Source organism: Pan troglodytes, chromosome 14 (assembly GCF_028858775.2).
Source record: "Pan troglodytes isolate AG18354 chromosome 14, NHGRI_mPanTro3-v2.0_pri, whole genome shotgun sequence".
In the NCBI taxonomy this organism is placed as follows: domain Eukaryota; kingdom Metazoa; phylum Chordata; class Mammalia; order Primates; family Hominidae; genus Pan; species Pan troglodytes.
The window spans coordinates 44,708,563-44,721,246 of NC_072412.2; the positions used below are offsets into that span (position 1 = coordinate 44,708,563).

General features: G+C 38.7%; 2 protein-coding genes across 5 annotated transcripts in view; one reads left to right on the forward strand and one right to left on the reverse strand.

The window, feature by feature from the left end:
* Positions 1-6,614, reverse strand: part of LRRC63 (leucine rich repeat containing 63) — a 64,815-nt gene extending 58,201 nt beyond the window's left edge. The window contains exons 1-3 of the mRNA XM_063792504.1: positions 6,286-6,614; positions 5,642-5,670; positions 5,427-5,544 (exon numbers count right to left, since the gene is read on the reverse strand). Coding sequence (XP_063648574.1) covers positions 5,427-5,544; positions 5,642-5,670; positions 6,286-6,334 — 196 coding nt within the window. The 5' untranslated portion in view covers positions 6,335-6,614. The remainder of the gene's footprint in view (positions 1-5,426; positions 5,545-5,641; positions 5,671-6,285) is intronic.
* Positions 6,615-6,646: 32 nt separating this feature from the next.
* The window catches only part of LCP1 (lymphocyte cytosolic protein 1), an 86,006-nt gene continuing 79,968 nt past the window's right edge, over positions 6,647-12,684 (forward strand). For 3 of the 4 annotated variants that reach the window (XM_054665285.2, XM_054665282.2, XM_009440614.4), the window contains exon 1: positions 6,647-6,788. The gene's annotated coding sequence lies outside the window, so the exon portion shown is untranslated. The remainder of the gene's footprint in view (positions 6,789-12,684) is intronic. The other variant, XM_054665287.2, reaches the window with a different exon arrangement.

The following is a 12,684-nucleotide window of genomic DNA, read 5'->3' on the forward strand; positions in this document are numbered from 1 at the left end:
TAAAACCCATCAATGTGCTGTATTCAGGAGACCCATCTCACATGCAAAGACACACATAGGCTCAAAATAAAGGGATGGAGGAATATTTACCAAGCAAATGGAAAGCAAAAAAAAGAGCAGGGGTTGCAATCCCAGTCTCTGATAAAACAGACTTTAAACCAACAAAGGTCAAAAGAGACAAAGGAGGGCATTACATAATGGGTAAAGGGACCAATGCAACAAGAAGAGCTAACCATCCTAAATATACCCAATACAGGAGCACCTGGATTCATAAAGCAAGTTCTTAGAAACCTTCAAAGAGACTTAGACTCCCACACAATAATAATGGGAGACTTTAACACCCCACTGTCAACATTAGACAGATCAACAAAACAGAAAATTAACAAGGATATTCAGGAGTTGAACTCAGCTCTGGACCAAGCAGACCTAATAGACATCTACAGAACTCTCCACCCCAAATTAACAGAATATACATTCTTCTCAGCACCACATCGCACTTATTCGAAAATTGACCACATAATTGGAAGTAAAACACTCCTCAGAAAATGCAAAATAACGGAAATCACAACAAATAGTCTCTTCAGTGCAATCAAATTAGAACTCAGGATTAAGAAACTCACTCAAAACTGCACAACTACATGGAAACTGAACAACCTGCCATTGAATGACTACTGGGTAAATAACGAAATTAAGGCAGAAATAAATAAGTCCTTTGAAACCAATGAGAACGAAGACACAACGTACCTGAATCACTTGGACACATTTAAAGCAGTGTGTAGAGGGAAATTTATAGCACTAAATGCCCACAGGAGAAAGCGGGAAAGATGTAAAATTGACACCCTAACATCACAATTAAAAGAACTAGAGAAGCAAGAGCAAACAAATTCAAAAGCTAGCAGAAGACAAGAAATAACTAAGATCAGAGCAGAACTGAAGGAGTTAAAGACATGAAAAACCCTTCAAAAAATCAATGAATCCAGGAGCTGGTTTTTTGAAAAGAGTAACAAAATAGATAGACCACTAGCCAGACTAATAAAGAAGAAAAGAGAGAAGAATCAAATAGACACAATAAAAACTGATAAAGGGGAGATCACCACTGATCCCACAGAAATACAAACTACCATCAGAGAATACTATAAACACCTCTATGCAAATAAACTAGAAAATCTAGAAGAAATGGATAAATTTCTGGACACATACACCCTTCCCCAAGATGAAACCAGGAAGAAGTCGAGTCCCTGAACAGACCAATAACAAGTTCTGAAATTGAGGCAGTAATTAATAGCCTACCAACCAAAGAAAGCCCAGGACCAGACAGATTCACAGCCGAATTCTACCAGATGTACAAAGAGGAGCTGGTATGATTCCTTCTGAAACTATTCCAAACAACAGAAAAAGAGGGACTCCTCCCTAACTCATTTTATAAGGCTAGCTTCATCTTGATACCAAAACCTGGCAGAGACACAACAGAAAAAGGAAAATTTCAGGCCAATATCCCTGATGAACATCGATGTGAAAATCCTCAATAAAATAGTGGCAAAGCAAATCCAGCAGCACATCAAAAAGCTTATCCACCACAATCAAGTCGGCTTCATCCCTGGCATGCAAGGCTGGTTCAACATACATAAATCAAATCAATAAACATAATCCATCACATAAACAGAACCAATGACAAAAACCACATAATTATCTCAATAGATGCAGAAAAGGCCTTTGATAAAATTCAACACCACTTCATGCTAAAAACTCTCAATAAACAGGTATTGATGGAACATATCTCAAAATAATAAGAGCTATTTATGACAAACCCACAGCCAATATCATACTGAATGGGCAAAAGCTGGAAGCATTCCCTTTGAAAACTGGTACAAGACAAGGATGCCCTCTCTCACCACTCCTATTTAACCTGGTATTGGAAGTTCTGGCCAGCACAATCAGGCAAGGGAAAGCAATAAAGGGTAGAAGAAGTCAAATTGTCTCTGTTTGCAGATGACATTATTGTAGTTTTAGAAAATCCCATTGTCTCAGCCCAAAGTCTCCTTAAGCTGATAAGCAACTTCAGCAAAGTCTCAGGATACAAAATCAATGTGTAAAAATCACAGGCATTTGTATACACCAATAACAGACAAACAGAGAGCCACATCATAAGTGAACTCCCATTCACAACTGCTGCAAAGAGAATAAAATACCTAGCAATACAACTTACAAGGGAGGTGAAGGACCTCTTCAAGGAGAACTACAAACCACTGCTCAAGGAAATAAGAGAGGACACAAACAAATGGAAAAACATTCCATCTCATGGATAGGAAGAATCAATATCGTGAAAATGGCCATACTGCCCAAAGTAATTTATACATTCAATGCTATCCTCATCAAGCTACCACTGACTTTCTTCCCAGAATTAGAAAAAACTACTTTAAATTTCATATGGAACCAAAAAAGAGCCCACATAGCCAAGACAATCCTAAGCAAAAAGAACGAAGCTGGAGGCATCACGCTACCTGACTTCAAACTATACTACAAGGCTACAGTAACCAAAACAGCATGTTACTGTTACCAAAACAGACGTAGAGACCAACGAAGCAGAACAGAGACCTCAGAAATAACGCCACACATCTACAACCATCTGATCTTCGACAAACCTGACAAAAACAAGCAATGGGGAAAGGATCTCCTGTTCAGTAAATGGTGCTCGGAAAACTGGCTAGCCATACACAGAAAACTGAAACTGGACCCCTTCCTTACACCTTATACAAAAATTAACTTAAGATGGATTAAAGACTTAAATGTAAGACCTAAAACCATAAAAACCGTAGAAGAAAACCTAGGCAATACCATTCACGACACAGGCATGGGCAAAGACTTCATGACAAAAACGCCAAAAGCAGTGGCAACAAAAGCCAAAACTGACAAAATGGGATCTAGTTAAACTAAAGAGCTTTTGCACAGCAAAAGAAACTGTCATCAGAGTGAACAGGCAGCCTACAGAATGGGAGAAAATTTTTGCAATCCACCCATCTGAAAAAGGTCTAATATCCACAATTTATAAGGAACTTAAACATATTTACAAGAAAAAAAACAAACCACCCCATCAAAAAGTGGGTGAAGGATATGAACAGACACTTCTTAAAAGAAGACATTTACATAGCCAACAAACATATGAAAAAAAGCTTAACGTCACTAATCATCTGAGAAATGCAAATCAAAACCACAATGACATACCATCTCACGCCAGTCAGAATGGCAATTATTAAAAAGTCAGGAAACGATAGATGCTGGCAAGGCTGTGGAGAAATAGGAACACTTTTACACTGTTGGTGGGAATGTAAATTAGTTCAACCATTGTGGAAGACAGTATAAGGATTCCTGAAGGATCTAGAACCAGAAATACCATTTGATCCAGCAATCCCATTACTGGGTATATTCCCAAAGGAACATAAATCATTCTACTATAAAGACACATGCACACGTATGTTTATTGCAGCACTGTTCACAATAGCAAATACATGGAACCAACCCAAATGCCTGTCAGTGATAGACTGGATAAAGAAAATGTGGTACATACACATCATGGAATACTATGCAGCCATAAAAAGGAATGAGATTGTGTCCTTTGCAGGGACATGGATGAAGCTGAAAGCCATCATCCTCAGCAAACTAACACAGGAAAAGAAAACCAAACACTGTGTGTTCTCACTTGTAAGTGGGAGTTGAATATTGAGAACACATGAACACAGATTGGGGAACAACACACACCAGGGCCTGTTAGTGGGTGGAGGGTGAGGGGAGAAAACTTAGAGGATGGGTCAATAGGTGCAGCAAATCACCATGGCATAGGTATACCTATGTAACAAACCTGCACGTTCTGTGCATGTATCCTGCTTTTTTTTTTTTTAGAAGAAATAAAAAAACAAATTTTGATCACCTACTATGTGCAAAGCCCTCTGTCAAGAGCCTTTGGAGCAAGAGAGCTCTGCTTTCCCCACCAAAAAAAAGGAACCATCCAACCGAAAATGTCAATAGTGCCAAGGTTGTGAAATTCTGTACTAGAAGATAAACTTTAAACAAAAGATGAATGGAGAAACTACAAGATAACTGGTAACCTTGAGCTGTAAATCTGCATACTGTATTATTACAGAACAGATTGTAAATGCAGAACATTATAGAAATGTAGAAATGATGATGTAAAAATCATGTAACAAAAGTTGGGAGAGAAAGTAGGAGAGGAAATTGTGGCAGTATTACAGGTAAGTTGAGTTACCTATTGTTAATAGCCATAGGTCAAAAGATGATAATTTAACATTATAAATCAAGTTATAGACTAGGTATATTTCAACAGTATAAATGTTGACACTAAAACTGCAATCAACTAAAATCAGATGGAAGAGGAGACTGAGAAGGGGAAAATGAGAAAATATGCTAATTGTATTGCTTATAATAAGGAGGGAATAGAAACCATACACAGAAATAGAGGATTAAGCATTAGATAAAGTTATAGTTATAAAAGTGGCTCATCTTTACTTCATAGCACTTATCACAGGGTAATTTTGCATTTACTTATATGATTGATTGATTACAATCACTATCCCAGTGGGTAACTAATGAAGGGAACAGGTAAGGTCTGTTTTTGCTCACTAAATATATTCGGTCCTTGTTATTTGCAGTAGTTCTGTTCTACAAACAATGAATTACTCATTACTGAACCATTTCTCCTGGGAGAAATATGGGGCTAGGTTCCTGCAAACCTCTGGTTTCAACATTTTCATCAACTGATCAACACTAATTTTGTTTTATATTTGTTTCTATTTAAAGACACTTTAATAAATATATACAGTTGATTTGTTAACATTGAACTTAGGGCCAACAACACTACTCACACCTGAAGGAAACTTATCTAACACATATCTTGTTCTCTGTAAGGCCCATCACAGCCTTCTTGTGCTCAGGAACACTAGACAGTACTTCAACACTATGCTTGGGGCCCACAGTGAAATCACTAACTAAAAGCACAAACATTCAAGAAACATAGAGCTAAACAGACAGGGAAAACAGTACCCGTTTACAATATGAGAGCTGAAACAAGAAGGCAGAGGTAGCCTTGTTCCACCTCAGCTGGGGGCATGTGTGTTGGGTGACTTAAATTTTTCAGTGCTCTGCACATATCCACGCATGACTGAGAAGGCCCTATGAGTACCAATTCTGGGGTTACAAGTAAATTTTATCGATGAGGTAAACTTGAATCTACTAAGTCCACCAATAAGTATCAATAAATGCATCTGTAGAATTGAATTGGATGTTATCACCTGACAACAAACATTTGTAAGTTATTAGTGAGTGTATTTATTGTGATTCTGAGCTGTGCAAGCCAAGGAATTTCTATGAAAGATACATAAATGTTAATACACATATCTGATTAATACACATACCTGTATGGGTTTTTTTCTCATGTAAAGACAGCTTAGTGAATTTTGGAGGTAAGGGCCTTCGAAGAAGCAGTGGGGGCTTTTGCATTTTAATGAATAATAAGTGCTGTTTTTCATAATCCTTGGTTTAAATGAGAATTGAAAAGGTTTTGAATATGTTTGAATTGTTGAAAAATAATAAGAATTCAGATTACATCTTAATGAAAATCATTCTGTACCAATACTCTACTGAATCCAGGCAGAATTCCTTTATGAAAAAAAAAGAGGGTAAGAAAATAATTCTTTAAAACTTCTATTAATAGAAAGAATCCAGTTAAAATGTAGGGTTATAAGTAAACATAGAATTTTAAAAATATGTGTATTATTACTACCCACGATCATTCTACAATTTTCCATGTTAGTACAAAGTTCAATTTGCCAATGCTATTTCAACTAGTAAATACTGATTTTTCAGAATAGTCGAAATGACATTTTTTTTCTCTCTCTCCAAAATGTTATCGCTATAAATGTAGAAAGAGAATTTGGTCAGAAATGTGTAGAAGATGCCTTCATTAGATAAGCCTCTGAAGACCCACCATATCTAACCATTCACAAACAAATTGTTTTCTTTCTATAATGGCTTGTTTTTCAACCACTATGCTTGGGCCAAAACAATTCAATCCTAAAATAAGATGGGTTTCACTATAATGAGATTTCCCAGGGCTGCTGGATCCCAACTCATACTGTTTAGAAATAATGCGAGAAGATGCACCCCAAAATGTGCTTTTAGTTTGCAGGGCAACATCAAAAGTGCCTGGCACGGCATTATTCCATTGATAGCCTAGAAGGGAACACCCTGAAACTGCACAAATGGGCCGTTTACCGCCAAAAGATAACTGCACACAAGCGCTCAAGGTGTACTCCCTGGTCATATGTTCCACACGATGCTGGAAATCTCCCTTCCGTAGTACCCAAAGAGGGGCATGGAAGTGCTGGATTCCCACACTACCCTTTAGGATAATCGGCCGCTTCCCAAACCAACTGGCTTTTCGACTCCTATCTCCTTTTCCTCGGAATCTAGGCAGCGAGGTAAAGGTCCAGCGAGGGTCTTCCTGCAGGAGGCTGTTCCCGAAGAAGTACCACGGATCCCCACCCTCTAGGAGGCCAAGGAGACACACCCTAGCAACCGGGGTCCGCTAAGCCAGCCCAGCCACTTGACGCGCAGGCGCGGGGGCGGGACAGGCGAGGCGGGCGCCGGGAGGGGCCGGCCCAGCCCGCGGTGCAGCGCGCGCGGAGCCCTCGCCTTCCTCCGACGCACTGTGGGGCTGCAGGGGAAGCTGCGGGCCGTGGGGGCCGGAGGAGAAGCCGGCTCCACGCGCAGCTGCTGTACGGAACGCCGTGGTGACAATTGTTATTACTATTTTTATGCTTAATGGCAATGACCACTATTATTTATTATTTTCTCTCGATTACAGGATGCTTTACTTGGGTGTGTAGAATATGGGCTGGCATTCTTTAACGCTGCACTTTTGTGCAGCCGGGTCCCGGGGCTAATTTTGCAGTGCTCTCGAAAAGCGGGCATTCGGTTTTCTTTCTCTTCCTTTCATGCAACCTGTTTTGTCTTTCTGATCCTTTAAAGTTCCTGGCTGAGGCTGGGTTGTGTAGAAATAAGGGCATTAGGGATCCAAGCGGGCCGTAAAAGAAACCCATTTCTCACTGTCATCGTCCTCTGTTCTGGTTATCATATTGTGACGTGTCGCCTCTGTCATGGTGTTGATGAACCTGTGTGTGCAGTCATAGATACATCGTGTGTGTTTGCAAAAATGTGCGTGTTTCTCTGGAGATTTGAGGGGGAAAGAGCACTAGAAAGAGCTCATCTGATAGATGCGGAAATCCGAACTCAGAAAGTAAACTAGGTAGAGCTTCCTTCCAGGTTTGGTTTTTTCTAAGTACTAGTGCAGGAACTTTATAACAGAAGTTGGAAAATGAGAGACTTCTGTATAAATCTTTCTAGCTTTGGGGATCTTTCAAGATTCACACCATAACCATGTCTTCCTTTTTCTCCTTAGTAGCAAACATATTTTAAAACAATAAATGAAAAAAGTGAAAAGTTTTAACAAAAAAGTAATCAGACTCTGGAAAATATTATGCAACTTATTTTCCTTTACAGTAGTGTACTGTTTCTTTTCCTCGTAAGTTTACTGTGTCCCAATTATACTGCTGCCCCAGACTATGAATTTATTTCCACTTTTGCTGTATCTACACCATAGATTCATTAGTTTCGCAGAAATACAAAGCTGAAAATAAAAGGCAGCTCTGATGGCTAAGATTAGTCTCAAGTAATATATATAGTGCATATTTTGTAAATGTGAAAAAAGGTTTATATTTTTAAGCATAAAAAATGGCAGTGTAAATTGAGTCAGGTACCTATGCTCTTCAAGATCGTTGGAACCATGAGAACTACAGGAATTCAGTTTTACTGACTGACGTTTGGCCTTTAAAATTTATGCTTAGTTTTGTGTAGTCGAAAGCAAGCCTTCTGAATGCTTTTTCAAAAATGCTTTGTCACACGTGGAATCCGCAGGCATCCAGGTTTCATTCCTTGCAGATTTCTTCTAGCAAGTATGAGACTAAAACCTAGGGCGGTTTAATATGTAATCTCCTCAGGTGTGAACATTTTGTCTTCTATTTCTACCACTTAGTACCAAACATTTAGGCAAATGAGATAGTTATTATGAAAATTAAATCCATGGCTTGGTATGTTTTATATGTATATATGTTATTCTAACACATCTGACTCGCTTTGTCTATGGAAATGATATATCAGTATAGGATGCTTTTAGACAGGACAAACGAAATTCAATTTAGATTATTTTATAGTTCTTATATTTTTGAAAATATTATCCCCTCAATTTTCTTTCTTCTTTTGTAAAATAATGTGTTTTTGAAATAATGAATAGCTCCCTTTTTGATTTTAAGGGTCTGCTTTTTCTGATGTACGTACAGTCAGCCTATTTATTTGTTCCATCCCCTTTTGCAGTTTGGCAGAACCTTATGAAGAAGCTTCCCAAACTGAACCACAGGGCTTTCACTCTATTAGCAAATTGTACTAAAGATGCCAGCGTAATGATGAGTGCCAAGGTTATAGACATCCTGCATTTTTTAAATGTTGCTAAAATGAGATAAAAGCCTTATGCAGAAGCAACCGCAGGCACCCCACAGATAATGCTATCGATTTCCCTAATAAGTGGGAAACGCTTGGGGAACCTTAGATTTGCTGTTGGTTCTGTTGAAATGATGGAAATGATGTGAAAAGTGTTGCTAGACAACTTCATTATTTTCCATAGAACTGTCTCTTATTTGTTTATTTACCTTTAAAATAGGACAGAGGTTTACTAAACAGTTTGGCCATTGTAGTTTTAACCTAATATTTTACCTTATGGAAATAATGGAGTAATTTGTGTTTTTATGTTCATATTAGTTTTTTTTAAGTACTGTTAAAGAATGAATAGTTATTTTTGAGCACATATTTGTTCAACTACTGAGTCTCCAGAGTAACACAGGGCACTAAAATGCTTTTGAGAAAGAAGTGTTTTATTGGTCTGAATTTACCTGTTTATATTAATTATATGTACGGGGAGCTGTCTTCTTCACCAGTCACAGTGGCTTAAATGTACCCACTTATTTCATGTGTTTTCATGCTGTTGCCTAGAGAATAGTTTTATATTTTCTCAAATGTTAATAAAGATATTTTGAAGAAGCTGCTACTCTTTTTATCCCCATATCTCACTGTAAAGACAAACACTTCATTTGTTTTTAATTATTTTCAGCCAATTATTTCTTTTTGTCTTTCAAGGTGATAGTTATTTCCTTTGTTTGAACTGGAGATCCTGGGATTCCTTTAAAAAAATTACTAATAAGGAAATGTCATGCAACCTTTATCATGGAATTAAAAAAAAAAAATCCAAACACAAGGAAAGGACAATGTCTGTCTGTTTTCAAAAGTGCCTTCATGAATTTAGTCATTCATTCCAGAATCATTTATTGGAAACCTACTATGCATAAGTTACTTCACTAGGTGCTAAACTTTAAACTTTATTAAAACAACTTATAATGATTAATTTGAGGCTTTATAATTTAGACATTGAAATGAAATTTTAAATCATTTCCAAAGACTACACTTATCTGCATTATAACTACTTGAGGGTTTTTTTTAAAACAATTTTTTATTTTATTGCTTTGGTAGAATAGTGTTGTTTATTCACACTCCTTTGATTCTCAGAAACATTTTGAGTTTTTTTTTTAGCTGCAGTGATCATTTTAGACTGTCTGCAACCAGCTAATATTAGATATTGTATATATTGTATGATTGTGTCCTTCACCAAAAAAAGTTAAATAATATTTGTTTCCTTAATATTAAGCGCTTAGCATGAGCAATGTACATTAGTATGTGGAAGGCACTGTTTTAAATGTTGATTTTATTTTAGCTTCACAATTGTTATATTAATTGAGGATGCTGGCATCTGCATTAAATTTCAAGCACAGGAAGCATAGCACAGCTCTACCCAGCTGGGTTCACATTTGGCTGCCACTTGTCAGTTCTGTGCCCTTGGACCAGCTACTTAACCTAAGCCCCAGGGGTTTCCTCATTTGTAAAACTGGGTTAAAATGGTACTTACCAAAGGGTCTTGTGAGGAGTTAAAGAGATAATCTGTGTCAGAGGCTTAGTTCTGTGCCAGCCAGAGTCAGTGCTCAGTAGATGTTGTTAGAAAATTAAAATAAAACAGCCCAGTTTTCCGGTCTCCACACCCCTGCTTTATGTGATGATAGTTTACGTTAATTGAAATGTTGGAGGGCTATACATCCTGGGCATTTATCCACAAAATTTATCCACAAAATTTCACATTTAACTTTCCTAATATCTCCAAATGTTGGCAACTCTAGTTTGCAGTTCTCAGACTGTGGCACAAATGCTATGCTCTAGGCAGTGTCCCACATTCTGTCACAGGTCTTTATACTCCTCTGGGCAGCACAGGAGCTGTGGGAGAGCTCGTGCCTGAAGGAGTCCTGGTACAGTGTTGTAAGGAGGCCTTGACTCTCCCCCACGTGAGTTGGGTCTGCGAGCTGCTGTCACCATTGATTGAGCCGGGCTGAATCGATGATGAATTTCAACCGGTAACCCAAGGAAGAAAGCCTCTTTGTTCTCAGCATCTTCCAGGCCACTTGGTGTGCCTAACAAAGGTGAAAAAGGGCTGCAATGTGAAGCTCCTTTGAATGGCTAGAGGGAAAGGTGTTAAATGCACATGATCTTTCTTAGGTTTTTTTCTAATGTGCACACCGGACTTTGGTAGATGAGTCTACTAAGTCCCTGTACTGGCTGGGATTTAGTCCTAAACTTAGGAGGAACATGTATTATATCAATAAAGTGTCTGAACTGCATGCTGTCTATTCAACCCTCAGCAAACACCTGTAGCAATTAGAACCGCAGGTGAGAAAAAATGCTTTGTAATGACTTATTCTTCATTCTAATGTCAACATATGACCTTAAACAGTAGATATGATTTGCTTTTCAAACCTAGCATTCTGCTTATGCCTACTGCCCTATTGAGTGTATGTTTTATTCGTAAGTATATGAGGCTAAAAGTTGTGTATGGGAGTAAGGGCGGGACATGTAAGAGTCCATTGTATTCTGTGGGTTGAGTGTTGGTAAAGAATTTGTATTTCTTATACCAGAACTAGACAACTAGAAGTGTAACTCACATTTCAATGTCACCTAGTTTAGTATGCTCTTGACAGATCTGCTACATTTCTGACAATTGCAATCTCCACTTTATAATATGTTGCCAAATTTATAATATGACGCCAAATTTTATCAGGGTAGAATTAAAGTTTCAGGATATTTCTCTCTCCACCCTGCCCCAGGTAGCAGAAAATTTCTTCATTTCCTTTGCCAGGTTTTCCAGGTGAGGTAATACCCAACCAAGGAAAAGAATATAGTGTCTAGCTCTATTCAGAAGCCATGGGGAAGACAGTTTGTGGGGCTTTATTCTTCTCCCCACTGCAATTCCAAGAAAGCAACTATGCTTGTATGAGTTTGACATATTAGGCTCTGCTGTTTGAAGAAAAGGTCCTATGGCTACAAGAGGTTGCATGCAAACCACCAAACCAGATGGTTTTAGGTGTTTTCAGCCTTGAGACAGTCTGTGTTTCTGCTTCTCATTGGATGGTACCTTGCCCTGGAAAGTTTTCTCATGGAAAACTTGCATGGCCATTGCTGGGGTACCTTCCTTGTGCCCAGGAGCTACACACACACCATCACTTCCCAAACCATCTGAATTAGGCCCAGTGGAGGCTCTGGGTCACCACTGCTCTCAGTGGGAGCAAAGGAAGCCAGAACGTTCCTTTCTTCCCAACTCCCTACTTCTCTCCCAGACTCACAACATTAGAAGGGATTGCTTCCAGAGGATTTGTAACTTGGTGTATCACTTTACCCAAGTGTTCCTACTTAAGAAAAGAAAAAGCAAAGTGCCTCACCCTGTACACTCACTGACTGAGGACATTGGCAGTACATAGTTGTGAGACACTTGATGTCCCCAGTGAAGGTAAAAAGAAGACAGCACTAATGGGGTCAATGATGATACCAGCTTTCTGAAAGGAGTTAAAGTGAGAGACCACAGGGGTTGAAAGTGGAGCCATGAGTATAACAAATCCGGTTTGGCACCATTTGCTTAATAGAAATCAGTTAGTTAAAAACCAGAAGGGCTGGTTTTGCTAATCTTGTACTGTGCACTGTAGGACAAGCTGTGATGAATTGGAATGGCTATGATTTCTAGACCCATACCAGAGGGCTAGAGTTAGTTGGCCTAGTGTGTTTCTTAATAAATATATTTATGTTTCATACTTACTTTCATGGGGCAAAGAGTCAAAGATAAATGTTTTCTGTGAGCTGTAAAAGTAATAGAGCATTGAGGGCTTTGAGAGCTTCTTACAGTCATGGAGATGTGGATTTTAAAGGCCAGAACTTCCTGAATGAGTTGCTGACATGTTCTGGCTAAAGGATTGAGGAACCCCAGAAGGGAATGGCTCCAGCCGAAATGGAAGACCGGCCATTATCTCCTGCTTGATCTCTAGACCTCCCTCAGATGACGTCTGCCCTTCAGAAACATCTGCCCAAAGATTAACAGGCACCCTTCTTTCTAGTACTTCATAGCACCTCTCCCAAGTAGAAGGGACAGACTTTTGATGGAACAGGGTGAAGCACAGGAAGTGAGTACCCTCTGGG